This window comes from Gopherus evgoodei, chromosome 17 (assembly GCF_007399415.2).
Source record: "Gopherus evgoodei ecotype Sinaloan lineage chromosome 17, rGopEvg1_v1.p, whole genome shotgun sequence".
Taxonomy (NCBI): Eukaryota; Metazoa; Chordata; order Testudines; family Testudinidae; genus Gopherus; species Gopherus evgoodei.
In genome coordinates this window covers 6,726,353-6,753,459 of record NC_044338.1, presented here as the reverse complement: position 1 = coordinate 6,753,459, position 27,107 = coordinate 6,726,353, and the positions used below count along the sequence as shown (strand labels likewise).

Sequence of the window (27,107 nt, the reverse complement as noted above, 5' to 3'; positions counted from 1 at the left end):
CAAGTCATTTTAATTATTTGGAGCAACCAAACACTTTTTAAATTGTATAAAACAGCATGACAGTTTTCTGCATGTTACCAGTACTTCTGGGTTCTGCAGCCCATCTGTAGTTCAGGCAAGGCTTTGATAAAACAATGGGAGTTTTACCTTACCAATTAAAGTAACATTGGTCCCCTTGTGGTTTATGTTAATTGATAAAAATGAAGTATACGATCAGAGAATCTAGTATGTATCAGTGCCTACTACCATACCAATTACTGTTCTAACACAGTCTATCCAAATAGTGAAGGAAATACAAAAAACCCTCACTAAACAAAATATTTTTCTGTTAATCTCTCTCTCTCACACTGCCCCCCCCCCACACCCTTGTGCGTTCAGAAGTCTTTGTCAGAAAACCAGCCCAGACTACTCACAGAGTCAGTGGCAGGGAATCATAACAGGGTTAATGAGAAGTCCTCTGAAGAAAAAAACACCACTCACCTCATCATAGTGGCTCTTTGCAAAGAGCAGTGCACACAACTCCCCATAAAGTGCTGCTTTGTTTGCCTTTTGACCATGTTTTGCAAGTTTGTCCATATAAGACTGAGCTTGTTTGAACGTTTCTTCTCCCAAGTGGTATTTGCAGTTGCCATTTCGTACATGCAGCAATCTGAGGAAAATATATTAAAATAGTCTTGGAACAGTTTATACTATTTCTAAATAGCTTTCCATAATTGACTTCAATGTACAGCAGTATCAAAGATCTGTAATCTGATAGCCTAAATTATACCAGGGTTGGGCTATTGTCACCTCACAAAATTATGCTTGCTTTGAATCCAGTGCTGCCGAAGAAATATCAGATAGCGGTGTTCTGCAACGCCATGTTTTCTGTTGACTCTTACAAACAGTAAAAATTGTTTTGTATGTCTTAGATATAACAAACAGTTCAGACATTTTTAAAACATTCAAACAACTGGGCTTTTTTTTTCCTTTGGTAACCTTAATAAAATCCATTCGGCCCTACACTGATACAACTATCTCCAACATCACAGTTCTATGGTGAAGTAAAAACTATTTGCTAATTTTCTTTGCCTCTCCACATCCGAAACCTCTCCATTCTCTCTAAAAATGTATCCAATCCTTATTTTAAACAGCACTGTAACTCTTAAACACACATGGAGGTTATTCTGCAAGAGGCTTACATCACATCCCTGACACATGTGAAACCATATTAATTTGAAAGATAAATTCCCTATTTGGAAAGGCAGGGATGATAATGTTGTTTGGTCTTGATCTAAGCTCTGTGTGAAACATGCCCACAACAGCACACTGCTGCCTTTGAGTGCATATTGTAGTAGTGATAATAATCTTCACTATATTGGAAGAAGTCTCTTCTAGTTCAGAAAGACAAAAGAATACTTATCCTTAATTGCTATGATCATAGTCACTCTAGAAATACATTAGCTAAGTAGATAATGCTTTGTATTCCAAATATTACTAAGTGTTTCCAGGTGAACGTGTCTAGGAGTTTGGAGAAGTTAGATTAACAGTGGAAGCTACTGAAAAGTACAGAGTAACACAGGACCCTATATTTATTAGGCAGAAAAATTCTCTAAAGAGTTTAAATGTATTTACAGCAAAAAAATCTATCTAGTAATGTAAATTCTGAACTCTTACTCTCTAAGCTGTTGGGAGGTGGAAGAATTATGTAATTGCTTGTCCTGCCTGGCCAGCAATTGTTATTAAATGGCTATAGATGCAGCTAACTACAAGTTTACAGTTTGTCCTCAATGGCTGTGGGGAGTGAATAGCTAAGTGCCTGCAAGAGGTCTAAATGAGGAAAGGGAAACCGTGGTTTCCATGTTTAGCCATTTTGTATGATAGTATCCATCATCCTAAATCACCCACAGGAGTTGATGATACCCCTGGAGCACCCACCCATTAGGGACAGATGCAACTGGGGAGAAAAAAAGGCTTGGGTGACCCATAAAAAACAGAACTGAAATGCAAGTTTTTCCTTATGTGCCATTCTAGCCCTGGTACATTTCAATCTACAGGATTAACAATGGCTTCTGGAGACGGAGCTACCACCTGCAGACAATAAATGCAGCAGGGTTGAAGTCTGTTCTCTCTCTGTGTAAGCTAACAACAATTCCTGGAATCATCTATTTAATCATCTATTTAAAATACAAACAAAAGGTTTCTGTAAGTTTAAATTGATGTTTATTCACCTTCTTATACATTAGAAATGTGTGTCTTGTGCCATATTCCACGCCTAAAGGCAGAGATGTTTCCTTATCCAAGCACAGGCTAAGAAAAGAGACAGCTGTGCTTCCTCAGCTACAGATGTCTGCCTTTTAGAACAGGTGTAGATGTTTGAGCTTTCCCAGAGCCCAGACTCTAGCCTGAGCCCAAGCATCCGCATGGCAATTAAACAGCTCCTCAGCCTGAGCCCTGCAAGCCTGACTCAGCAGCTTTTTAATTTCAGTGTAGACACGTCCTATGAGGTTATGGTGGATTTTCTCATACTCCAGGCAGGAGAAAAAAGGGGAAAGATGACGCTTTTGTCTGGATCCTCCTCCTCCTCTAAATCCAAGGTTCTGTGATCATTAGATAGAGGATTTTAAAGTTATTGCTTTAACACCTCCTGCAACAGCAATGTAATACAGCCAAATGCACCTTATAAATGCAGGCAGCCAGCACAGCTTCTCCTTATAAACTATTCACCCTATTGAAATGCCTCATGGTAAATTCTAACACTAATTCCAGATAAAAAAATGTATTTAAAAATTTCATAATAGAGCCCCAAGCACAAGGCAGGTGTATTCCAACCATACGAACTGCTACAAAGAAAGAACAAGCCTGACAAAGAGATACCAACTTTCCAGCTAACTACTAGATATTTTACAAAATGTCAACAAAGCGAAAGAACAGAAAATGTGATACAGAATAAGGAACATTGCCTGTATAGAAACCTTCACATGGAACAGGGTGGCAGCAAACCCAGCAGCAAAATGGAAGCTATGCAACAAGTAGATAATGAATCAAACCATCTGAAGTAAGCACACTGCACACTACCCAACTTTTGTCACCAAGTGTACACAGGAAAACCCACATAAAGGGTGATCTATATACACATTTGCATGAATATCATAAAAGATGTGAATTCAAAACAATTTATTTTGGATCCTAGTCTACCAGTAGACACTTATTTCAGAATGTAAGTGACTAGAGACAATTTAGCAACAGTAAACCAAACTCAAAATAAAAGATGTGAAACTCCTAGAAATTATGCATATTAACTCTGCTTAATTTAACCAGTAACCTCCTATATTCATATAGTACTTTTCCAAGAGCTCAAGTGTTTGCACAAGATTTGTGAAACTACTCATTTTTTTACATCTCCCAGCTCTCCCCATCAGAGTTTCGGTGTCTGTAAGTGCTAAAATTAAACTATTTGCAGGGTCACCCTAAAACCTGTCTCTTGATCCAATGAAAGGTATTACCTCACCTACCTTGGTCTCTTTAAGATTAAGTTACTCTGTTACAAAGGCACAGAAAAACATTTATTAAATTTAACGTTTAGTTTAGGAAGATCAAAGTTCAGAAAAATAAAGTAAAACTTTCATCTGAAATCCTGAAGGCAGGTGAATTTAGCAAGAAAACTAGGCAGATATTCAAAATATCATCATAATGTTGCATTGCATATACAGAAATACACCTCTACCTTGATATAACACTGTCCTCGGGAGCCAAAATAATCTTACTACGTTATAGGTGAAACCGTGTTATATTGAACTTGCTTTGATCCATCGGAGCATGCAGCCCCCTCCCCCGAGCACTGCTTTACCATGTTATATCCAAATTCGTGTTATAGTGGGTCGCGTTCTACTGAGGTAGAGGTCTATATGTATGCAATTCCTACCATAAGCAACAATGAACTATAATCAATTATTAGAACAAGGAAGAAAATGCAACTTTGCACCACTGAATCAGCACATTAACAGTCAACAACAGACTGCTGCGGGAAGGACACTGCAGTGACACAGTCCTCAATCTGGCAATATCACGTTATGCAAAAACGTTATCCAAAATGAGATGGGAATCTTACAGGCTAATAATTTCAGTTGATCCAGTGTTACAATGTTGTTACCACATATACCATGCAACCTAATCAGATGTGAATATTTGCTCAAGTAAACATAATAATTAAGGAATATGATGCACAAATAGCAAAGTCAATTAATTTTGAAAAGTTACTGGGGTTGTGTGTCATTAGATACAGCAAGGCATGGTGTTCCAAGAACTTAAATGTTTCTGTTCTGGTATGTCATTAGGTTCTGAGAGCCACTACAGGACAAGGAAAAAAAACTTTAAATCTGGAGTCACATGATCTGTTGTGGTGAGTCAACTTCTATTAGCACATCTAAACCAGTGTCTGGCCACAGGCAATAACCAATAATCTGGAGGCTTCAGTCAAAGGTAATAAATCCCTTTAATATACCAGCTGGGTTTTGTAATTTGATCTAATTGTGTGTGAGTGTGTGTAAATCCCTATCAAAAGCCTGGGATTTTAGAAGATCAAGTTCAGAACTAGAATAAGACGCCTTAGGACATCTGAAAGTACCTCCGAAGCTTATACTGGTGACCTTACTAAATGTCTGGCTTACTAGCCTCTTGAGAATACTCTGACTTTATTTGACAAAATGTTTTTCTTTTAAAAGAAAAACAACATTACCTGTGCATGCACACACCCCTTTTTTGGAAATGTAGACACCAGTAAGTGCTAGCAGATAAAAGTGAAGCTGTTACAGCAATTTGAAGAGTTAACAGAAGACTGAACCAAAGAGGAGGAAATGGGAGGTCCAGACCAACTGGCTACGCTATGTAGTTTAGTATATAACATATATGCTCCTTTTGGTTTGTTTCCTTGCAGAAGAGAGAAGAAGAAAGCATGTGTCATAGCAATAAATAAATAAATTAAATAAATATTTTCTGTGTGTTATTCATAGTAACTTACTACAGCCAGTGCCACTAGTTCTAATATATGTGGTAAGCAAACTCCACACACTACTCCAAAGTAATGCAAGACCATAATCCTTGAATATTTTTAAACCTAATGCTATTTATAACATCCTGTGTAAAAAGCTCAAACTTTAAAACCAGTTCCAATTGGACTCTATACACTTTATTTAGATTCCCTTTTTGTTCCTTACTTAGGTGCATAGGCTTAAGATCCTCAGTTTTATCTACAATTTTCAGCTTTAATCTTTCCCAGCAACATCATTAGAGCTGTTGTCCCAAAGCAGGTATCGCTGGCTGTCCTAGATAACAGGTCAGCAGTCTAGATGTTTTCTGTCACAAAAACATGTCCAGCTGCTACTCTCTTGCTGAGTAATGAGGCAAATAGCTGGAAAAACATGGATCCAAGACCCTTCAACCTCAGTGTAACAGAATAATCTCTCCCAGTATATGTCAGATCAAACAAACAAACAAACAAACAAACAAACAAACAAACAAACAAACAAACAAACAAACAAACAAACAAACAAACAGTCCAACACTAGAATTACAAGAAGTATCACGGTAAGATGTGTTCACAAACTAGAAATAGGAACCTGACCATCAATACGCCTGTCTCAGTGAGTAAATGTATTTTTATTGCCTCTTTTCCTTTCCTCCTCATACTCACGTCTATCTCCCTAACTCGTGTCATGTTTGCATTGTTTGCTCTTTAGGGTGGTGATCACATTTGTATTTATTAACTTGCTTATGACATTTCTAGGTGCTCAGAAATAAAGTAGTAACAGTTTTTCCCAAGTCACTGATGAGGCGTTCAGAGCATCTTTCTATTTTAACGCAATTGTATTTTTACGGAGTATTCATGTCTGTGTCTTCCTTACACGTCCTCCCTGACTACCAAGGATTAGTAATTTTGCAGCCACGTTTCTGTAGTTTGAAATTCTTTGCTTCTTATGCTGAGAACAAATTAAGTTAGAAGGTTCCAGATTCTGTGTGTACCTTCTCACAGAGATTTGTTGCTAAATCTTTCCCTTTGAGACTGAACAAGATAGTGCTCACTGTCTCCAATGAGAAGTAGATACGGATGCTGGGAGAAACAGCAAAAGTTTGTTCTATATTTAAACATATTTGGCTTCCTTGAAAACCTTTTGTAGGCAGAATATGGCAATTAGATTTAACAAGTTAAAACTTGGTAAAAACTAGCCTTATGATCACAGAGTTTGTAAAGAACAAAAGCTACACACTCTTTTGTGAGGCTTTACACCCTAGGGCTAGTCTTTGAAATATTTTATTTGCTCAGGTTCACCAAGAACCCAGCCCTGCTACAGTAACTTTGCAGTGAACTGTGAGGATCAATTCCAAAAAGCTGTGTACAAGTAATCTTATATTTAAAGTGCAGGAAAGGGGAAGTAACTAGCGTCATATTATTAAAAACTGGCACAGATTATATTCCAAAATTTTCAGACTACCAGGAGACGCTTTTAGGAGACTGATGTCAAATTTGCCTGCAATATACCTGGGGGATCTGAAGGCAAGATATGATTAAACTTCCATTTTTAAGAAAATACAAAAATCCAACTTCCTTCTAATATACAAGCACAGTGGTAAGAGCAGGGAATTCTGCAGTGCAAAGCGATCAAATGGTAACACCCACTAATTTACTTAAATGTCTCACGCCTTTGAAGTTGTGTGTAATTATTTCTCCCCCTTCCACCTCCCCCCCCAAAAAGGATTTTTTAGAATTATTTATTTGTATATAGCATTTGTAAAAAGGGTTTCTTAGCCTGGCTATTTGATATGTCTTCAATTTGAACTGCCTGAACTATTGTGGTGTTTTATTGTTTGTGGTATGGCTGAATGTAAAGAACCATTTCTTCTCTTATGCTTCTGGATCAAGGGACTTCATACTGAAAGCTAAGGGCCTGACCAGGGCCGGCTCTAGATATCAGCGCTCCAAGCATGTGCTTGAGGCGTCACTCCGGCTCCTTTTTTTTTTTTTGATTGGGGCGCAAAAAGCTGGGAGCCGGCCCTGAGCGGACGTGAGCTGCGGCAGTGGGGGGCATGGGGAGGGTTGCAAGAAGTAACCGGGGGGGGGGGGGGCAGAGAAACTTCTCCCCCTTTCCCCCAGCTCACTGCCACTCCACAGCCGCCTGCTCCCCCGAGCGTGCCGCTGCTCCGCTTCTCCCCCCTCCCTCCCAGGCTTGCCATGTGAATCAGTTGTTTTGTGGCAAGTCTGGGAGGGAGGGAGGAGAAACGGAGAGGCGGCAGCACGCTCTGGGGAGCAGGCAGAGTGGAGGTGAACTGCGGTGGTGGTGGGCGCGGGGAGGGCTGCAGGAAATAACCCTGGGGAGGGCACAGGAACCGCTTCCCCCACAGCTCACCTCCGCCTCCTCCCCTGAGCACGCTGCTGCGCCACTTCTCCCTCCCTCCCTGGCAAGCCTGGGAGGGAGGAGTAGGAGGGGAAATGCAGCACACTCGGGGGAGGAGGCAGGGCTGGGGATTTGGGGAAGGGGTTGGAATGGGGTGGGAAGGGGCGGAGTTTGGGTGGGGCCGGGGGGGGGCGCAGAAATTTTTTTTGCTTGGGGCAGCAAAAAACTTGGAGCCGGCCCTGGGCCTGACTGCACTACAAGAACCATGGTTGTCCCCATGCAACCATAATTAACCAACATGTTCAAGGACATCCATATGGCAATACACGTTTGGGTTTTTGTTGCTAACATGAAAACATGATTCTATAATTGTGTGGGTTCTGATACTGTTCCCTAATATGGAAAGGCATTTATTTTGCTGTCCACACAAGCAATTAAAAAAAAAAAAAAAAAGCAGAACCATGTCCTGGCATACAACTTTGCTAGTGCATAGTTATTCTTGCAGCATAGAGAGGCTAATTGTATATTCTTTTGCTAGTTTGATGTTGGCCTTTCAGGACTTCTTGAACTGAAAAATACTGAAGCGGAGTCCTATTGATGAAACATACATAGTTTCCTGGTGTGGGCTGTATTGTGCACCGTGTTGTGATATATTATACACTTAACGGTAATACAGTACACTTAACGGTAATAAACATGTCAGATTATTTAATATCCTTGATAATCCTCTAGCTATCAAGAGAAAATTAGTACCTTTCATTATTTATGGTGAGAACCAGGGACCAAAGAGTTAGTAGGCATAGAAACTCCTGATTCAAAGGACAGAGCCTCATGGAATTTCCAGCAGATTTTTTTCTATTTTCCGTAGAATATAACCTTCATTTAGAAACATCTATCCCTTTAAGACCTTTCTGAATATAAACTGATAGAATGTTAACTCAGAAATCTAAGTCTACAGTGCTAACTTTTCCACTAATGACCATTTATCAGAAATAGCCAGGTAACGTATTTATCCATCACTTTTGAAAGCCCATGGTGGATATTGCCACAATGGGCAGTGGGACAGCAGGTTGCTATCAAGAACTCAGGGATGTAATGACCCCCTCCCCACCAAAAAAAAAAAAAGTTTGCAGTAAGACGCCTTCAAAACTCTTCAATATAAACAAGACCTAAAATTTACAATAATTTATGCAATCGGACTCAAAGCAGTTCAAGTCCAAGCTTACCTTACGCAACATTCTACTGCACGACACCAGTGAGGCATCTCATCATGAAGCGAACATAACTGCTGGCAGGAACTGAACACTTTCTCAGCATCACTGTACCAGCCAGCATCTGATAGGAACCCTCCTGGAAATTCAAGAGCAAACAAACCTTTGGACACCACTGAATCATTGTAAAAGATGAATTTTTCTTAATTGGAACTGCTTGTGAAATTTGTACTAATATGCCCTTTCATTGCAGATTAAGAGTAAAAGAACAGGAAGAAGTGGGTATCCTGTGCCCAAATTAAGATATAGAAAGTCAGTGCTACCATAATTTGGAGACAGGATGACCCTGCAGTGACATGTTCCTACATCACTTTACAAAGAAATATTGTGAGGTTCTATAAAACTGCAATTATATTATGGAGATCCTGCTGGGTTCAAAGACTCCATTTTAAAACAGTCCTTGGTCTGAAGGGGATGAAATGCAAATGTGGAAGGATTCATCTTCAGTCAAAATATAACTTATTGGCCAAACTGGACAGTCTCCACATAAAAGAATAAATGGACACAAATCAGATGTCAAGAATTATAACATTCAAAAACCAGTCTGAGGGCACTTCAGTCTCCCTGGTCACTCAATTACAGACTTAAAAGTCACAAAATTACAACAAAAAAACTTCAAAAACAGATTCCAAAGAGAAACTGCTGAATTGGAATTAATTTGCAAAATGGACACCATTAAATTAGGCTTGAATAAAGACTGGGAGTGGACGGGTCATTACACAAAGTCAAACTATTTCCCCATGTTTATTTTCCTTGCCCTTTCCTCACAACTTCTTATCAACTGCTGCAAATGGACCATTTTGATTCCCACTACAAAAAGTTTCTCTTTCTCCTGCTGGTAATAGCTCACCTTAACTGATCACTCTCAGAGTGTGTATGGTAACACCCATTGTTTCATGTTCTCTGTGTATATACTATCTTCCTACTGTATTTTCCACTGCATACATCAATGAAGTGGGCTGTAGCCCATGAAAGCTTATGCTCAAATAAATGTGTTAGTCTTTAAGGTGCCACAAGCACTACTGTTCTTTTTATTGGTATTATGTATATTTCTCGCCCTTAGTTTTCTGTCAAAAATATACATTAAATTAACAACAAGTCTTCACACTGTGTAAATATAATATCTGCCAAATTTCAAATCCCTTCTCTGTAATTAATAGGGTATTTTTTAAGAACTCCTCCACTGAATCAGAACCTGACCAGGAAAAATATATGTATATTTATATATAAAATATACTTTCGAATTGTTTCAAACTCCATACCTATGTCCAAATGTAATCTTCTAAAGATGTTCTAAAATACTTTATTCTTTTATGCCTTTAATTCAAGTTTAATTTAAGCTAAAGCATCATAGTTAAATAGCCTTGTACTTCATCACCACTTACCTAAAACAAAACCAATCTGGATTGCTTTGTCTTTTACATCAGAGTCTGATTCTGCTATGTAGGAGCACCATCTACTGAATGAATATGCCAGCACAGAAGCAACTTTTACTCCATGATCCATCAGAGCCTGAAAACAGTGATGAAGCAGGTGTCTGAAAGGAAAGAAAACGGTATTTAATTAAAAAAATAAGTATTCCAGTCAGTTGGTTCTTTAGTATTACAGACTCATGTGTGATAGTAAGTCATAAATACTAAAAAATATCTAAAATCCCCAGAAGATAGTGCCCAGACCCATCTACCTCAAGACCAGTAGTATACAGTTGTTGTATTGTACATTATAAAGTGGATTTATACAAAGTGGATTAAACAGCGCAGGGTGTCTTAAACAAAAGACACCTACACATGCCATTAAAAACAGCAAACAAAATTTTAAAACATTTAAAAACAGGAAATGATCCATCATTCTGAATTTCAACCAAAAGCCAATTTCACAGATGTGAAACATATTAGGAAGCCTGTTTCCAAAGTCCTTAATTAAAATGGTGTAGAAACCAATAGTAAAAGGAAGTTATTAAGAGTCGAAGACCAGAAAAATACAATAAGGAGAAGGTGATAATTTTTTAAAAAGTCAATGCTTATTGTGGGTACAGGGGAAAATACAGCCTCAAGAGGCCAGTTACAAGTCTAACAAAATGGGACTGTCAGAGAAATGGAGTTCCCCAACCTGAGGAGTTTTTCCTATCATTTTGGCAGACAGCCACATCTGGAATTACATGGGCATATAGGGACAGACCCTTTATACATTTGCTATATTCTTACCGATCTGATTTTTCAGAAAGGGTGAAGCTGAGCTTGCATTTAGCCATGTAATACGGCATATGTTCTGTGGGGTAAAGAGAACTAAGAACTGCAGTCACAGAGCTTTTATAGGCATAACACTGGAGGGTTGCCAAAGCCACCACAGGATTCATGCCTAGCATATTTTAGTTAAGTAAAACTAACAGAAAATTCATAGAGGGGACCAAATGCTACAAAGATTTTAATGGCTTTAACCATTTACCTAAAAATGAAGAGATGTGACAAACAGTGATCTGGAATTCAAAAGCCCTTCTGTGAAGTTGGAGTGGAGTTCTACCATTCATCAGTAAAATATGAGACCAGAAGGGAGGGGCACAGTCTTCAAATTTAAGACCAGGAGTGAAGGACAAGAGCTGAACACCCAGGTAAAATGCAGACATATTTAAGCTCTGAAGAATGGCATAAGTCAGTTTACTTGTAGTAATTTTAATATAGTGCTAAAGACCAGCTGGTCCATAAAATTAGATTAGCTTTAAAGGTGTGTGCATGTCTGTATTACACATCCCCTGTATTCGTGCATTTCTTTGCTTGGTATCACATATTGCTCTTATTTTTCCACATTTTTACCTATCCTCTCTAAAGGATTGTTAGAGTCATTTAACACATGTACCTTCCATTGAACCCTCTGCTGCCTTGTGAAGCATTGCAATATAATTTTAAAAGAACTATTAACAAAAAAAAAAAAAAAAAAATCAGTGACAACCCTAACTGTGATCTGCCCTAAGCATCATATTCTGTTTTAGCCATTACAGTACTTAAAAACAGCAATCAGGAAGTTTCTCTCTGTCCTGAATGATATAAAGACAGTGACAATGGAATAGCATATTTTTGGTGGTGGGGGCAGGGATGAGGAACATTTTATTTACTGATATTTTGGGTCATTTACAATAAGATATTATAATTGCATTGCCCTGGCTTGTATAGATACCCGTTGTAATGCAGAATTAACAATGTTAATTAACATATTCTACACTGACCATATACTGTTATATCAACATTCCCTTTTTTTCCCCTAAAGTATGTAAACACAACCTTAATACAGGATGTGTACGGATGGGTGTGTTTATCTAGCGACACACCCATTTATATTCTCTTTTTTTTTTTGAGGAGGGGGAGGAGAGAAAGCTGGATCTGTTCTGGGGGAAAAAGGGGAGAGTCTCAGAACAGAGAACTGAATTTCAACCTTTCTCCCAAGATATATCAAACATTTCAAAATACCCAAGAGGGCTTTGCCCACTTCAGAAATGGCTTGGAAAGTCAGTTATTTCAATACATGAAATTTTGCCTCCATAACCTGGCGACAACAGAAACCAGGCAAAGTAATGTAATGACACTTTTAAAGTCTTGCTAGCCACCCCAACCACTAGATACACATTTAGACCATTTTTGGCTCTAGACAGAGTAGAGAAATACCTTGCCAGGATTAAAATCAGATTTTCTTTAGAACCCCTGAGATACTCAACTCCCAAAATGTAGAGAGTCATAGATGAGTGTGTGTACTAGAAAGTGGCTATGGAAAAGATACAGAAATGCATATTTCAAGAATATTTTTTGTCTAATTTTTCCAATAAATGGGATTAAAGCAAGACATTAAAAAGGAAATGTGATTGAGCAATAATCTAAGATAGTTACCTTTTATCTAAAGCTCGTAACACCTTTGCAAAGACTTCTAGTTCACAAAATTCACTGCCCAACTGGCATAAGCGACCTTGTTGGTAAAGCTGGAGGAAGCAAAAAAAATTGAAAAATTTAAAATTATGAAATCTACTAAAAATTATATTAATAGTAAAACAGAAATTTTACATTAATAGTAAAATATTATTCTAAAATCTTTACTTGCCATACCACCTGTGAACTACAGCTGACTGCCTAGAACAAGGGTAAATAATCTCAAGGGAGTGTTCAGTTACCAACAAACAATAATGTGCTATCACTGTATTCTGTAGAAAAACAGATGTAAAGTTTCAAGGAAAGAGATAAGGTGGATAGTAAGTCACAAAAGGAGTTATCCAGCACTCTGTTCTAAAACATCCAATATACCCTATTGTCTTACTCTTGTTCCTTTATTGAACCAATTATGACCACAAAGGTATCAGTTCACTGAGCAACACAGTTTATACAGTTGATCACACAACTGCACCATTCACGCTTACAGTGAGTGCTAGCTAGGTGGAACAGGGGGATCCACCGAGGTACCCTGAAGCATTAGAATGGTTTTCAAATCTCAAAATTCAATTATAATCCCAGCACATTGCTTTTTGAATGCTATATGAAAGATCACACATTAATGCAGTCAGCCAACAAATCAGTAAACTTTTTAAAAAATGATTACCAATTCCTTTGATTCCCAAGATGCTCCATGATGGAAAGATGTACACATTGTCCACTTGCAATTATACCAGCACAGACTGGGATTTCATCAGATCTCAAAAGCTAAACAGAATTGCTCTGTGTTCAGTCTTAACTCTTAACACTATTCTATAAAATGCCTGGTGGCACATGAAGGGATATTGACAATTGAGAAGGTATCCCTACTTTATCCAGTGCTGAAACTGACTATAAACCAAATGAACATGAGTAGTCATTCTCCCTAGTCAATTACATTTTTGACTTGAAGTGATGTGAATGTTTTTCTTTCAAAGTTTGTAGAAAGAAGTATTTTTAAAACAATTTTAGATTTATTATTTACTGTACACTGTTTGTAGCTCAGAAATATGAGAAACTTCAAATCAGCATTATTCTTTTAATGGTTTTGTACTGTTGGGAAAAATTAGTCACTGCTTGCCAATTCTCTGATTATTGTGGAGCATAGGCCAAGTTGGTTTGTTTACTACATTATGTACTTTTCTGTGCTCATCAACACACTTAGTTCTGGGGTGGCAAAAATTAGTTAAGAGATACTGTTAGGTTCTTTTGTCCAAAATTTAAGTTAAGCTAAAATAGTTTTATTTTTTATATAAATTTCAGTGTTATGCAACAGATTTGTTGGGATATCTATTTTTTTCCTATAGTGTTTGTATCCAGACACATAACACCAGCGTGTTCATACATGAAAAATAGAAAACTAACCAAAACAAGACTGATCATTTCCATGTATAAGCTGAATGCAGAGCAGAAAGTAAGCTATATAAATGGTGAAGATTAAATTTATTTTTTAAAATCAAGTTATTAGTTATTAATACAAGGACAGAAACTCATTTTACACGATATGTGAATAGGATCGGCACACCTTTAATGGACAGAATTTTTTTTAAGTATATACATAGGTGCACTTAATGTTGATTCTAGAAAACAGCGGGTTGGATATTTTAATAAATCCTCCAACAAACCTGACAACTCTCTGACCTAATAACATCAACTGCAACAAACACATTTTCCTTTGAGTCATCTATTTTGTTGCAAAAATATCTCAACCTTTTTTAAATGATGTAAAGTTTCATATAATGTTACCCTTTAGATACATACTGTACTGTATTTCTTCTGTACTTCAAAAGGTTAAGGTCATCAAAGAAGGGGAGTAACTCATTGCACTACTAAATGTTCCTCTTTTGTCAGAGGGCAGACGTTGTTTTAGAATAAATGCATAAAAGTAAGTACTTCCATTTTCCTCAGCCTAGCTGTCTAAAAGTCAATGAAGTAACAACTTTACATCAAATAATCTGAAGTTTATTTTCTGTAATTAAAGAATCGCTCAAATCACAACTGGAATTTCAAAAACAACACTGGAGGCAGGTGTCTTGCTGAATGAAGTCATTTGTGAAAGGAACTAAAAAAGTTTCCAAGCTGCATTAATATTGATTTAACAATCAATCACAAATACTACTTTAGTCTTCAGTATTTACATTGCTTCATCAAAAAAAAATAATCCAAGTTTTTATTTTCTTTTTTGGTAAGCCATTATTAAAGCAGGTTAAAAAGCATTAGTCCATTCCTTGGAACTCCCACACTGCTAGCATCATAAACTCAAAACAGCCGCCTCCAGCCCTGCAGTCCCAAACAACAATTGTAATTAAAATCCTTTTTATAAAAATATTTCCAAAATAAGTCTACACAATCTTATAAGGTATCTACTATAAAATTACACGTTTATTTGTGTTTTGATTTACAAGCTGATTAAGAGATGTGCCGTTTTTAGTCAATATGTTTATATAGATTTTTTACTGTGATTTTAAAATGATGAATACATGTATAATTTGATTTGGGAAAAGTTACTGATATTTGCTTTTCCATGACTGAATCCTGCAGATCTCTCTTCCTGTTTCAGTGGCATAGACTTGCATGCCTGCCACTCAAATGACAAACTTTCATTTTCCCTAGTGTAACCTGAAATTCTGACGGCTTGGCATATTTACTATCCATCCATTTACTGCAACTACCGGCAAAAAATTTAAAGGAAGTAACCTAGATTAAGTCTACTTAATCTGTGGTGATATGAATGCTTCATTTTCAGACATATGGTAACAGATACTTGATTTAGAAAGGAAAGGGGGACTTCAAATTATGATGAGTAGCAGGCAGTTTTTCTAGAAGATTCACTCCTTATAAAAAGCAAAAAACACATTCAGAAATCCTCGGAAATTGGATTTTCACTGTTATCCAAGTATCTCAAACCTGCACCATGTGACCCAAGAAAGGAAGAAATTGTTCTCTGCTGGAAACCCACACAGAGATTGAGAATTCATGGTCACAAGGCCAGTTAGTTTATTTGAAACAAATGCCAAGTTCAAGGGAAATATCCCTTGTCAAGCACTGTTGTAGGTCTGAACCTCTGAGAATATTTGTTTCTTTAAAGAAATACTTTTTCCTGACACAAACTTAAGCTAGCTGGCGTTTAAATGTAACTCATGTTCAACAATTAACTCGGCTTTTCTCCCTTAGAAGTCATTGCAGAAATTTAAAGATATCAATTACTGCGGTAGATCATTTAACAGTCATCTACAGAAAAATTACATAGGACTCGTCTAGGATGGCTTCCAACTGTATCAAAAAATAAAGGTGCTACAGCAGTGGTGGGCAACCTGCGGGCCATCAGGGTAATCTGATTGCGGGATGCGTGATATTTTGCTGACGTTGACCTTCCACAGGCATGGCCCCCGCAGCTCCCAGTGGCCGCGGTTCGCTGTTCCTGGCCAATGGGAGTTGTAGGACGTGGCGGCCAGCACATTGGTCCACCGCTTCCCGCAGCTCTCATTGGCTGGGAACGATGAACCATGACCACTGGGAGCTGCATGGGGCCGTGCCTGCGGATGGTCAACGTCAGCAAAACGTCTCACGGCCCGCAATCAGATTACTCTGGTGGACCGCATGCGGCCTGCCGGCCAAAGGTCACACACCACTGTACTACAGCAACATTAAGTCTTGGCACTTCATGCCTGGCTTGGTATTTTTAAATGTAATAATCAAAAAATTGCAGAGAAATAGAAGACTATCATACGTTTTTCCAGAGTTCAAAGAGTGACACTACTCAGTACTAAAATGGAGAAAATCTCTTTAAAAAGACACTTTATCATATCAGCTGGATGCTGCTGAATCTCACGAGGATTCCCCACCCCCACAACACAAAGACACACACACACACACGGATCCCTTGACAAAGGATTGTTTATTAAAAAAAATAGTAGGGAAACTAAGAAGAAAGTCAGCCATCACCACCCTATCAAATTATATGAAGTCAGCCTGAAAAATGGAATGCTCTATATTTCTAGAAATAATTTGACATATCTTTAATATTGTCAGAATGCCAATATTCCAGTGAAGAGCACAACAGACTTGTCTATAACTAAAACAAAGGAAAGAGCTGCTGAAAAATTAACAAAGCATTTGTCTTGTCAAAATGATATACACCACAGTTGCTAACCTGCCTTCAGAGGAAAAAACCAAAACAAAATCGCTTGACACTATAGCATAGACTAGCTTCAGAAATCTATGTATTATTTTAGCTACAGTTGCTAAATTTTCAAAACACTGCACCTAACTTTAGAATGCACACTAATCTTCATTCCCATTTACAATGGCCAAGGAAATCCAACATGGTTTGTCTACACTATGGGCACTACAGTGGCACAGCTGTTGTGCTGTAGCTATGCTGTTATAGCACCATATAGACGCTTTTTACAGAGATGGAAAGAGTTTTTCTGTTGCTGTAGCTAATCCACCTTGTGAGTCACGGTAGCTAGGCCAATCTAATTTTAAAAGTATACCAGGCCCAACTTGGCACTTTTCTAGCTAATCACACTTAAAAACATTTCTTGGCACTAACAACGTAGGCTAGGAAGGATCTTGCCAAAATTCAAGTTAAACAGACCATGAGTATTTGGATAGGAAACCTCAGGAGGCTAAACTAAGGTCTTCTCTACAAATAAACTTGCACTGGTTTAATAAATCAGGCACTTTTCTTAGTTTAACAGTGGCTTTTATTGGTTTAGCTGAAGACATTCAGGGGGTTGCACTACTTAACTAAACTGGTTTAAATTCACACCTGGGGTTAAATCAGGGCAACTCTCTGTACAGACAACGTGATGTTGGCAATGCAGTTGGCACTTAAAGGCAATGATCTTGCAAACTCACACACTCAATTTTAAGCACTTTAAAAGTTTCATTCACATCAATGGGTCTACTCACATGCATACGTTTTTGCAGGATCAGAGCCCAAGTCAGTACTGAACAAATTCCAAGGTACAGTACTATTGTGCATTTGCTCATGATGTTGCAGCCGTTCAGTGAGACACAAACAAAAAAAACTAAGGTAAAAAAACTGGATGAGTTTCTCCCCCGCACCTCACCCCAAATAAAAAAAATAATAAATTAGTTCTAGTTCTTATTATTCTGTGGTGCTTCTTGTTAGCCCAAGTGTACTAGCTACTAGTCTAAAGCAACACACTTTTTTTTTTTAAACTCAACACGCCCCTAACCTTTGAGTTGGATCTTGTACTTTCTATCCCTCTTCCAGCCCTCCCTCCTCCCACTGGTGTTAACATGGTGTTGTATGCTGTTAAATATGTGCTGAATTCTACCTTACAATTGGCAAGATTAGATGATTCTCATAAAAGGACTGCAGAGTGCTTTGAGACCATTCATGATGAAAGGATATACATTATAAAATTATATTCTTCTACAGAAGTTGTAACAATGTGACCACCAAGGTGGATGTTTGAAGATCTGACATATAAAACACCTTCCTAAAGAAACTGCTTTGTGTACTTTACTTTTTATCATGTCATGATAAAAAAAACCCACACTATTAAATGATTTTTAAACCTATTATAGGCAACAGCTAGGATTATTACAGAGATTAGACTTTTTTATTCTAGTTTATCTACTGTGTACATTTCATAGCACTTCGTATGCAGTCAGTTTCACTCTTTCCCATGAATAGTCAGTTTCCTCTATTTGTGCAACTGTTAAAGAAAGGGAGAGAAACATTTTCACAAGGATAGGAAAATGTGTTTTTAAAAAACTGGTAGTGACATTTGGAACAGGTGTACTACTTAAAATTTTATTTTCTCCCCTTAAAGGCTAGATTTCCAGTTTAGTGTGCCCCTTCGAAAGAATTTTCCTATACTCGTTTCCAACACTATTAAAATATTGTTTATAAACAGGACAAAATTGAGAAGTATAAAGTCAATGTAATCTGGAGACAAGAATAGCAACAAACAGATACATTTTTACTTCAGGAGGAGAAAAGTTATATTGCTTCTGTATTTGGCTCAGGTATGATTGTTACTGAAATACTCCACCCTGTTCTGATTACCATAGTTCAAGAAGGATGTTGAAAAATTGGATGGGGTTCAAAGAAGAGCCATAAGAATGACTAAAGGATTGGAAAACATGCCTTATAGCAAGAGATTCAAGGAACTCAATTTATTTAGTTTATCAAAGAAAATTTGGGGCAAGAGATATCTTATAAAAAAAGGTTCTTCAGTCTAGCAGACAAAAGGCATAACAAGATCCATCAGCTAGACGTATAAGCTAGCCAAATTTAGATTAAACACTCCATCACTGGACATTTTAAAATCAAGAACTGGATGTTTTTCTAAAAGAAGTGTCCTAAATCAAACAGGAATTCAGGGCATTCCCATGGCCTATCTATCATGCAGGAGGTCTTCCTAGATGATCACAATAGTCCCTTCTGGGCTTACGATCATCTATGAATCCTTCCATGCTAGCTAGCATTGGTTGCTCTCCTGAAAGGTGCTTTTCTTGAATAAGTGGGGAGGAGAAAGGAGTGGGGAGAAAAAAGTCTTTTCCATTCCACACTTGATTTATGCCCCAAAAGTACAGCATGCTAAAACTGCACAACTAAGGTTTGATAAAATCTTTATGAAATCACACACAATATTCACAGCAAAAATCCTACAAAAGTAACCCATCAACTGAAGGCTTTTTCCCTTCACTTAAGACAGTGCTTATTTACGGCCTTGTTTATACTACTCTGGTCAGAAACCCTCAATCTGAAAGAACAGCTGCTTTTGCTTTCACAGTTTATCTACCCTTTCCTCTCTCACTAAGTTAACTGCCCAGGTGTCATGAGCCCTGGAACAAAACAAGATTTTTTTGTTACAGTCTTGTAGAAAATGTTTGTAATTCATCAACAAGGAAAAAGTCATCTCAGAGAGAGACACAATTCAAGCAAACTCAACCACAGGATAATATCACCACTGCTAAGAATCGTTAAATACTGTCACAAAGCACAGTTGACATTCTATCGCAAACCATGTGCTGTTTCAGCAAATTTCTATTTATTCATGTTGTTTTGCTCTAAGTGAGAACTGATTAGACAGACATAATACAACAGCTTTTATTAGCTGTGCGTGTTCCTCTTCTAGACGAGCAGAACACACAGTAAGAAAACATGGTACTTCAGCTACAGTCAAAACATGGATCATGGCAATTCTAGATTAAGCTAACTCAGAACCTACCATTCGTTTTTAAAATCACTCTGGAAGTTTTACCTCATTAGACAAAGTGATTACAGTGACATTGCTTTTCCCTAAATAGCTATTCTCATAGTACAAATTAATTTTATTGTAGTGCAATTACTGAATGTTATAGTTTTAAGTACCAATGTGTTGAAGAAAATTAATGCCATTCCCCCGTTGTTCCTGTGATTAAGGATCTCATCAGAAGTCCCCAGAAAAATGATATCAACAAGTCAATTTAGCCCAACTTAAACATTTTTAAAAAGGAATTTTGAAAGGCGAACCCAAGGCTATGTCTACACTACAAGTACTACAGCAGCGCACAGCTGCAACTACGCCAATATGAACACCTGCTACAGGGGATAGAAGGGGGTTTTCCGTTGCTGCAGTAAACCCACCCCCATGCGAGGCCTATGGAAGAATTCTTTCATTGACCTGGAGGTGTCTGTAACAGGATCTAGGTTGGCTTAACTACATAGCTCAGGCGTGTGAATTTTTCACACACCTGAGCGTCATAGCAAGGTTAACCTAAGTTTGAGGTGCAGACTAGGCCTAAGCATTTGAGAACATTCCACGTTAACTAACACAAACCACACAGGTCAGCCTCATTAGTCTATATTGGCAGTCCAAGAGTGTAAAAAACAAAACACTACAATTAACAGTTTTCAAATCTTCAAATGCACCAAAGGAGCAAGGAAGTCCAGAAAAAAAGCATACCTGGCCAGAAAAATCATATATGTCATTGCTTACACAGAAAATGCCTGACTGAATCAGACCATTGGTCCAGCTTGTGCAGTATCTTGTATCTGTCAGAGCGAATACTAGATTCTTCTGACCAAACCCCTCGCCATACATATTTCCTTTTGTTGAGTCCCATTATGTTATTGATTTGTGAAGAATCAGTGCTCCTTACAGTCTTCCAAAGTTTCATTAATTTGAAGAATTGTATCACTGGCAAACTTCATTGGCTTGCTGTCTACTTCTTCCTCCACGTCACTGATATCAAACACTGGTCCCAATACTGCTCTGGAACAAACCAATATCAGCTCCATTTATCATTACTTACTACAACTACAATGCCTATTGCTCAAAATTAACATGGTCAGTTGAAATACAGACAACTTAAAAAAAATAGTTGAAAGTTGTTCCAAATACTTCACTTGCTGCTGTGTATCTCTGTCAATGATTTTTGTTTCACAACTATATTTTAATCAATGTTTTTCTCTCCTGTGTTGCCCCATGCAAGACCCCACAAACGGGAAATAGACATAAATAATTATATAAGCGAAACAATGAAACTAGGATATGCAAAGTGCTGGCAAGTGCACAAAGGAAACTGAAAGAAGTAGAAAACTATTTTCCCTTTAAGTAATCTCAGTTACTTCTTGTAATAAAATAGTTTTAAAGCTTTTCTAACAGAAATGTAATTTTTTTAAAAAAATACTGATAGCTAGTGTTCCTTTAATTAGTTTTTAACCTACATTAGAACACTGCACCTAACTCCACCATAATTTTCCTTAATAGTCACCAGACCCAGATGTCCTGGGTGAACTTGTATTTTGGCTCCATTTCTTTGAGTCTGAGACCAGCAGCATGGGGCGCAGGGTATGAGGATCAGTTCCGGGCTGCAGAGCCCAGGTGGGCTGCACAGGGAGAAGGTTCTGAGCCCAGGGGCTCCCATGGCCATATACTCCCTGATCATCTAGCACAGGGGTCGGCAACCTTTCAGAAGCGGTGTGCCGAGTCTTCATTTATTCACTCTGATTTAAGGTTTCGAGTGCCAGTAATACATTTTAATATTTTTAGAAGGTCTCTTTCTCTAAGTCTATAATATATAACTAAACTATTGTTGTATATAAGGTTTTTAAAATGTTTAAGAAGCTTCATTTAAAATTAAATTAAAATGCAGAGCCCCCTGACCAGTGGCCAGGACCCAGGCAGTATGAGTGCCACTGAAAATCATCTCGTGTGCCGCCTTCAGCACCCGTGCCATAGGTTGCCTACCCCTGATCTAGCAGGAGGAGACCAGGTGTTCAGCCACCACTCACGTCCGTGGGAAAGGCAGACCTAGGGGCTGGCTCACCTGCTCTGACAGCTGGCAACTCTAAGTGGCATTGCCTGCACCCTCCCCAGCTGGCCCTGCCTGGCCAAAGCCTCCAGCCCTGGGCTCGTCTGCACTCACCCCTGTTCCGGCAGCCCAGACCTGGCAGCTTGAAGTACTTAGATGGCACACCCCTAACCCCTAGGCAGTTGCCTACATCGCCCACTGACCCATAAGGCTGGCCCTGATTGTCACTTATGAAGAACACTTTCAAAAACTTCTTGAAAATCCAAATAATGGATCCACAAAATTGCCTTTAACCAGTTAGACAAGTGCTATTTCCCTTAAAGTCATGCTGATATGGCACTGCTGATTCACTTACATTTAATAAGAAGGCATTGCCATGCTTTTAATAAACTGTTGAGATAGTTAATAGTGCTGTAGGAGGATAAACATTCTTCATATAAAGGACTGTGCTGTCCAGGTAATTTTCCAGGATAGTCCACTTCTTATTACAAGTTGCTCACTAAACGCTTAAGTCCACCACAATTAGATTCAACTCCCTGAAAAGCCTAAGAGAATATACAAGTTCTGCCAGCAATTCCCTCCCTCCATTTTAAAATACGAGGGCTGTCAGTTTGAGTGTCTCTGTTAATTTCTAGTGTTGCTATACTACACAGGAAAAGAGACAGTCTTTTGGGTCCTAGGCCTCAAACCATTAAATGTTATACTTCTCAATGCCCCATGAAAGAATTTAAATAACTTCCCTATTTTGACCATTATTCCTACCTACGATTTCTTATTTCAAGTGAACCGGCTGGGAGACCTGGAGCTTTAAGGAACAGCAGAACTATTTTGAAGTTTTGAGGCTATAAAGGGTGTAGTTAGTGACGGTTTTGCAAGTGTTTATACTAGCCATTATATATAAAATACATTTACAGCTTTGAAGGGTCACAGTTAGTTAATACACCTCTACCCCAATATAACGCTGTCCTTGGGAGCCAAAAAAAATCTTATCGCGTTATAGGTGAAACCACGTTATATCGAACTTGCTTTGATCTGCCAGAGTGTGCAGCCCCGCCCCCTGGAGCACTGCTTTACTGCATTATATCCGAATTCATGTTATATCGGGTTGCATTATATCAGGGTAGAGGTGTATTAATAATCTTGATGAAGGTGGAATGTGACCACAGTTAGTTACCACACTTATTTTTGCAGAATGTGCAGTGAAGTTTTTCATAAACACAAATGGTTACAAACTTAGTGGGATTTTGGGGAACCCCTGCATATTAATCTAACTCTTATTTGCAATCACAAATGTGAGATATAAAATGTTTTCATCCCTTTAAACATCTGCAATCGGAAAGAGGTTCTCTCTCCAAAACCTGAAAGCACATATATACCATTTATGCATTTATTTTCCATTACATACTAGCTGATATTCAATATTGCTAATGCTCATTAGTCAGACAATTACTTTTCCTCAATTATTTCCAGAGAATAGATACTAAGGAGTAAAAAGTGTTAGCAGTTCACTGAGGCCCTATCTCCATGGCACCAACAATTATGTAAATACAGTGAACACCTAGCCAAGGTTTTCTAAGGGCTTGCCTACATGATGGCAGAGGCATTAGAAGTTATTTTGTGTGCTTTAATGTAGTCTTGTTTCAAAAAGCACTTTATTAACACACACTAGGGAACTCTAGCATGCATCAGCAGGGTCCACATAGGGCAGTTAGCGTACGAGACGCTTGTGTGCATTAGAATTTACTGGCAAGTGGTGAGGAATAACGCACAGTGTGGACAAGCCCTTAGAGTACTAGTGAATTTTGGTTTTCCTGCTTAACACTAAAAGCACATGACCATCTGCCCTCTGAAAATCAGGCCTCCTTAAACAATCTCAACTTGGGGACTGAAAATCACTAGCATTTTGAAACTCTTGGCAATTTAAAACAAACCGAAATCACCCCCTTCCCCAAAAAACCAAAATGGCTATAATACGGTTTGACTTCAGCCATACTTCTGGCCAACTCTATCATAATCTGATTCAGCCACAATAGTACCTAGGCGCACCAATCAAGGACCCATTTTACTGGGTGCTCTAGAGACATGCAGTAAAAAGACAGTCATTGCTCTAAATTGTTTACAGTCTAGGGCCTGATTTTACAAGGAGCTTCATGCAAACCACCCGCCCCCCATCACCACAGAAATGAATGGGGCTCTGCCTGAGTGCAGAGCTTCTTCTAGCATCGGAGTCTAAATTAGGTTACATTCATGGTTAAATCATACTTAAGGACTTACACAAAGTGAAAAACACAGATGACAATACAAACTATTATGCAAGACATTCAACAAACACTGTCATGTAGTTTTATTTACTCTACACGTGGAAATGACATAAATCAACATTTCATTTAGTGGGAATTCAAGTTATATACATTTTGCAGATTCCTAAGATTCTGAATTTTGATTTTTGGTATATTCTTTAGCAAAAATATATTTTTTTAATTGGATGCAAGTTGGTGTTTTAGTACCAAAGGTCCCTGATTAGTGTGGCAGAAAAATTATTCTTGACAACAGGTAACACAGGAACGAGGTTTGCATGTTCACTTCTTCGCCACTCCCAAGCAGGGCAACATACTCCTTTAAGTGAGCATAAAGGGGAGACTAGAGAGAAGTCTCTTTATCAATCAGATGGATTGAATTGTTCCATAATGGAAAAATAACAATCAACATGAATCAGATTCAACCTGAACACACAGTAAAAGTCAGTTACCTATTAACCTCCCTTACAGATCAGGTTTCAAGGATTCAGGAATAAAGGCAGTGAATATAATAAAAGAATTTCAAGTAATACTACCCCTAAAAGCCTCTGTTCTTCATATATCTTTAGTGATTATTGAAATATAACCACTGCCTGTGAAAAAATACCAAGAGAGTGAGCTCCATTCTGATTATCAGTGGTTACAGCTATTGGCAGTTTCAAAAACAAAAAAATCAAAGCACTCCTTCAGGTTAGTCAGAAAACCATGTTAAATTAATTAAATAATCCATAAATCACTCTTTACAGCCATACTATCTATGAGTGTATGCGTGAGAGAGATTTTTCCATATCACTTAGCCTAACACACAATGCAGATGAATAATATCTAGCATATGTAAATGTTCTTGCCTGTTACCCTCTGGTAGGAAAGATTTTCCTGTCTCAAGTGATCATCCTTAGCTCTGAATATTGCTACTCTATTCTGATAAGAGGGCCATTACCTGTCTCAAATATATTTCTGAAAAAAATGTTTATTTTCTCTTTAAAACAGACTACATTTCTTTAAAAGCTTTCTCACCTGAGAGTGAAAAGGCAATGCCCCACTGCAGGCCCTAGGAGAGGGCTCTAGAACCTCCTGCTTCCTAGGATGCTCATTTTGAACACTTCTTTGATTTGAAATGCCAATCTAGTGGATGTCATGGGTGAAGTGAATACACCTTTTATACTGACTCTAGATTTAGGGGAAGAAGAAGAAATCTCCCCACTCCCCCCAAATGACAAGACTACGGTCAATGAATTAAGTGGTTTAAAGCAAGGTCCCAACCTTTTCACCTGGTTGCTATTTCCCCAGTAGGTTAGTGGAGAAAGTATAAGGTGGAGGTGACTGTGGTCCCTCTATCCTGAGCATCATTTTACTCTTCTCCCCCCACTCATCTACCCCGAATCCCAGCACACAAAAGGAAAGACTCTCCCCCCTCTAATAAAACTAAGCTCACCCTCCCAAGTTTCCCTCTCTAAAAATGAGGCAAGGCCTCCCTTCTCCCCCTCCTACCCCCGACATAGGGCTCACTCTTCCCCCACAATCCAGTATCCTCCCGCCAAAAACATTTGGGTTCAGCCCCCCGCCAGCCAGCCCCTCGCTATCCCCCTCCCTGTCCTGCGCCTGCCGGGGAAGGAGAAGCAGCAGCCCGGGGCCCTGACTGAGTCTCGGACCCAGGAGCTCCCACCCAGGGCTCTAGCTGCGACCGCCCCGCACTCTGCCCCCGACCTGCGCCGAGCCCCGGGGACAGGCAGGGCCTGAGGCCCTCCCCTTGGAGGGGCTCCTCCAGCGGGCTGTCGGGGAGCGGATCTGCCCCAGCCCGGCCCCCCTCACCTTGTAGTACACGTCGAACTGGATGTTCTCGGGCAGAGAGCGGATGTCGCGGCGCCGGGCCCGCCCGTAACTATCCACCACGGCCGAGATCGCCGTGTTATAGAGCGTCTCGGGCACCCACTCCAGCTCCACCGCCGCCATCTTGGGTGTGCGGAGCCGCCGCCGCCGCCTGCCCCCCGCCTGCCTGCCCGCCCCGCTCCACCTCCCCCCACGTCGCGCACCCGGGGGGCTCCCACCGCCCAGCAGCACCCGGACGCGCTCCGCCCGGGGAGGCCCAGGAGGATCCAGCGGCCGCGGCGCCGGAGAGCGCGCACCGCCAGGGGGTGGAGAGATGAGGCAGGGGGGTGATTTGCTCCCGCTGGGCCGGAGCCGGGGGGAGGCGTCAGGGAGAAGGCCCGGGGAGGGACGGGAGAGAACGAGGGGAAGTGCAGAGGGGCGCCCGGGGGAGGTGAAGGGGCAGAGAGCGAGGTGGTGACGCCAGGTGGGGGAGTGAGGAGACGGGGTGAGGGGGCACGGGGGGGAGTAGAAAGTGGGGAGCAGGGGGGATGCATTTCGGGCAGAGAGGGGGAAGGAGGTGCATTCGGGTGGGGAGGAAGAGGGAGCTGGTCGGGAAGAAAGACTGGGGAGATGCGAGGCCACTTAACTCCTGGCGGGCCTAAAACTGGTGTCAGGGAGAGGAGAACCCGGCTCTGGTTGTGGAGAGAAGCAGCTGTGAATTTTAGTCACCGGTGCCCTGTGCTCTGGCCCCACCAAATTGACTTCTACATCATTTTCCTTATTCATGTCGTATTCATATCCAAAAAACCCTGGGGGCTGTCCCTGCTATGAAGGCGGTACGGTCTAATAAAACAAGGGGTGTGGGGGGGAGAGAGAGAACATGCAGTACAAGCAAAAAGACTGGTCCTGGCTCTAAATATTCAATAACTTCCTAACCTGGGAATGTAATTTTCTTTTCTTTTTTTCAGTTATAAGCTAAAATGTGGATCCCCAGTACCCTTCAGCCTTGTCTTCACTAAGAGAAAGGGTGGTTTTTTTTGGTTTATGTTTTCACCATGAATTAATTAATACATAGTGTGGACAAGATTATTTGTAGTTTTAGCAGGTTGAGGTTCTAAACACTAGGGAGGC

General features: G+C 39.5%; 1 protein-coding gene across 2 annotated transcripts in view; it reads right to left on the bottom strand.

The window, feature by feature from the left end:
- Positions 1-26,158, bottom strand: part of APPBP2 (amyloid beta precursor protein binding protein 2) — a 43,328-nt gene extending 17,170 nt beyond the window's left edge. For both annotated transcript variants that reach the window (XM_030537080.1, XM_030537081.1), the window contains exons 1-5: positions 25,980-26,158; positions 12,517-12,605; positions 10,027-10,178; positions 8,597-8,720; positions 481-649 (exon numbers count right to left, since the gene is read on the bottom strand). In XM_030537080.1, the coding sequence (XP_030392940.1) occupies positions 481-649; positions 8,597-8,720; positions 10,027-10,178; positions 12,517-12,605; positions 25,980-26,120 (675 nt within the window). In that variant the 5' untranslated portion in view covers positions 26,121-26,158. The remainder of the gene's footprint in view (positions 1-480; positions 650-8,596; positions 8,721-10,026; positions 10,179-12,516; positions 12,606-25,979) is intronic.
- Between the last annotated feature and the right edge of the window lie 949 nt (positions 26,159-27,107).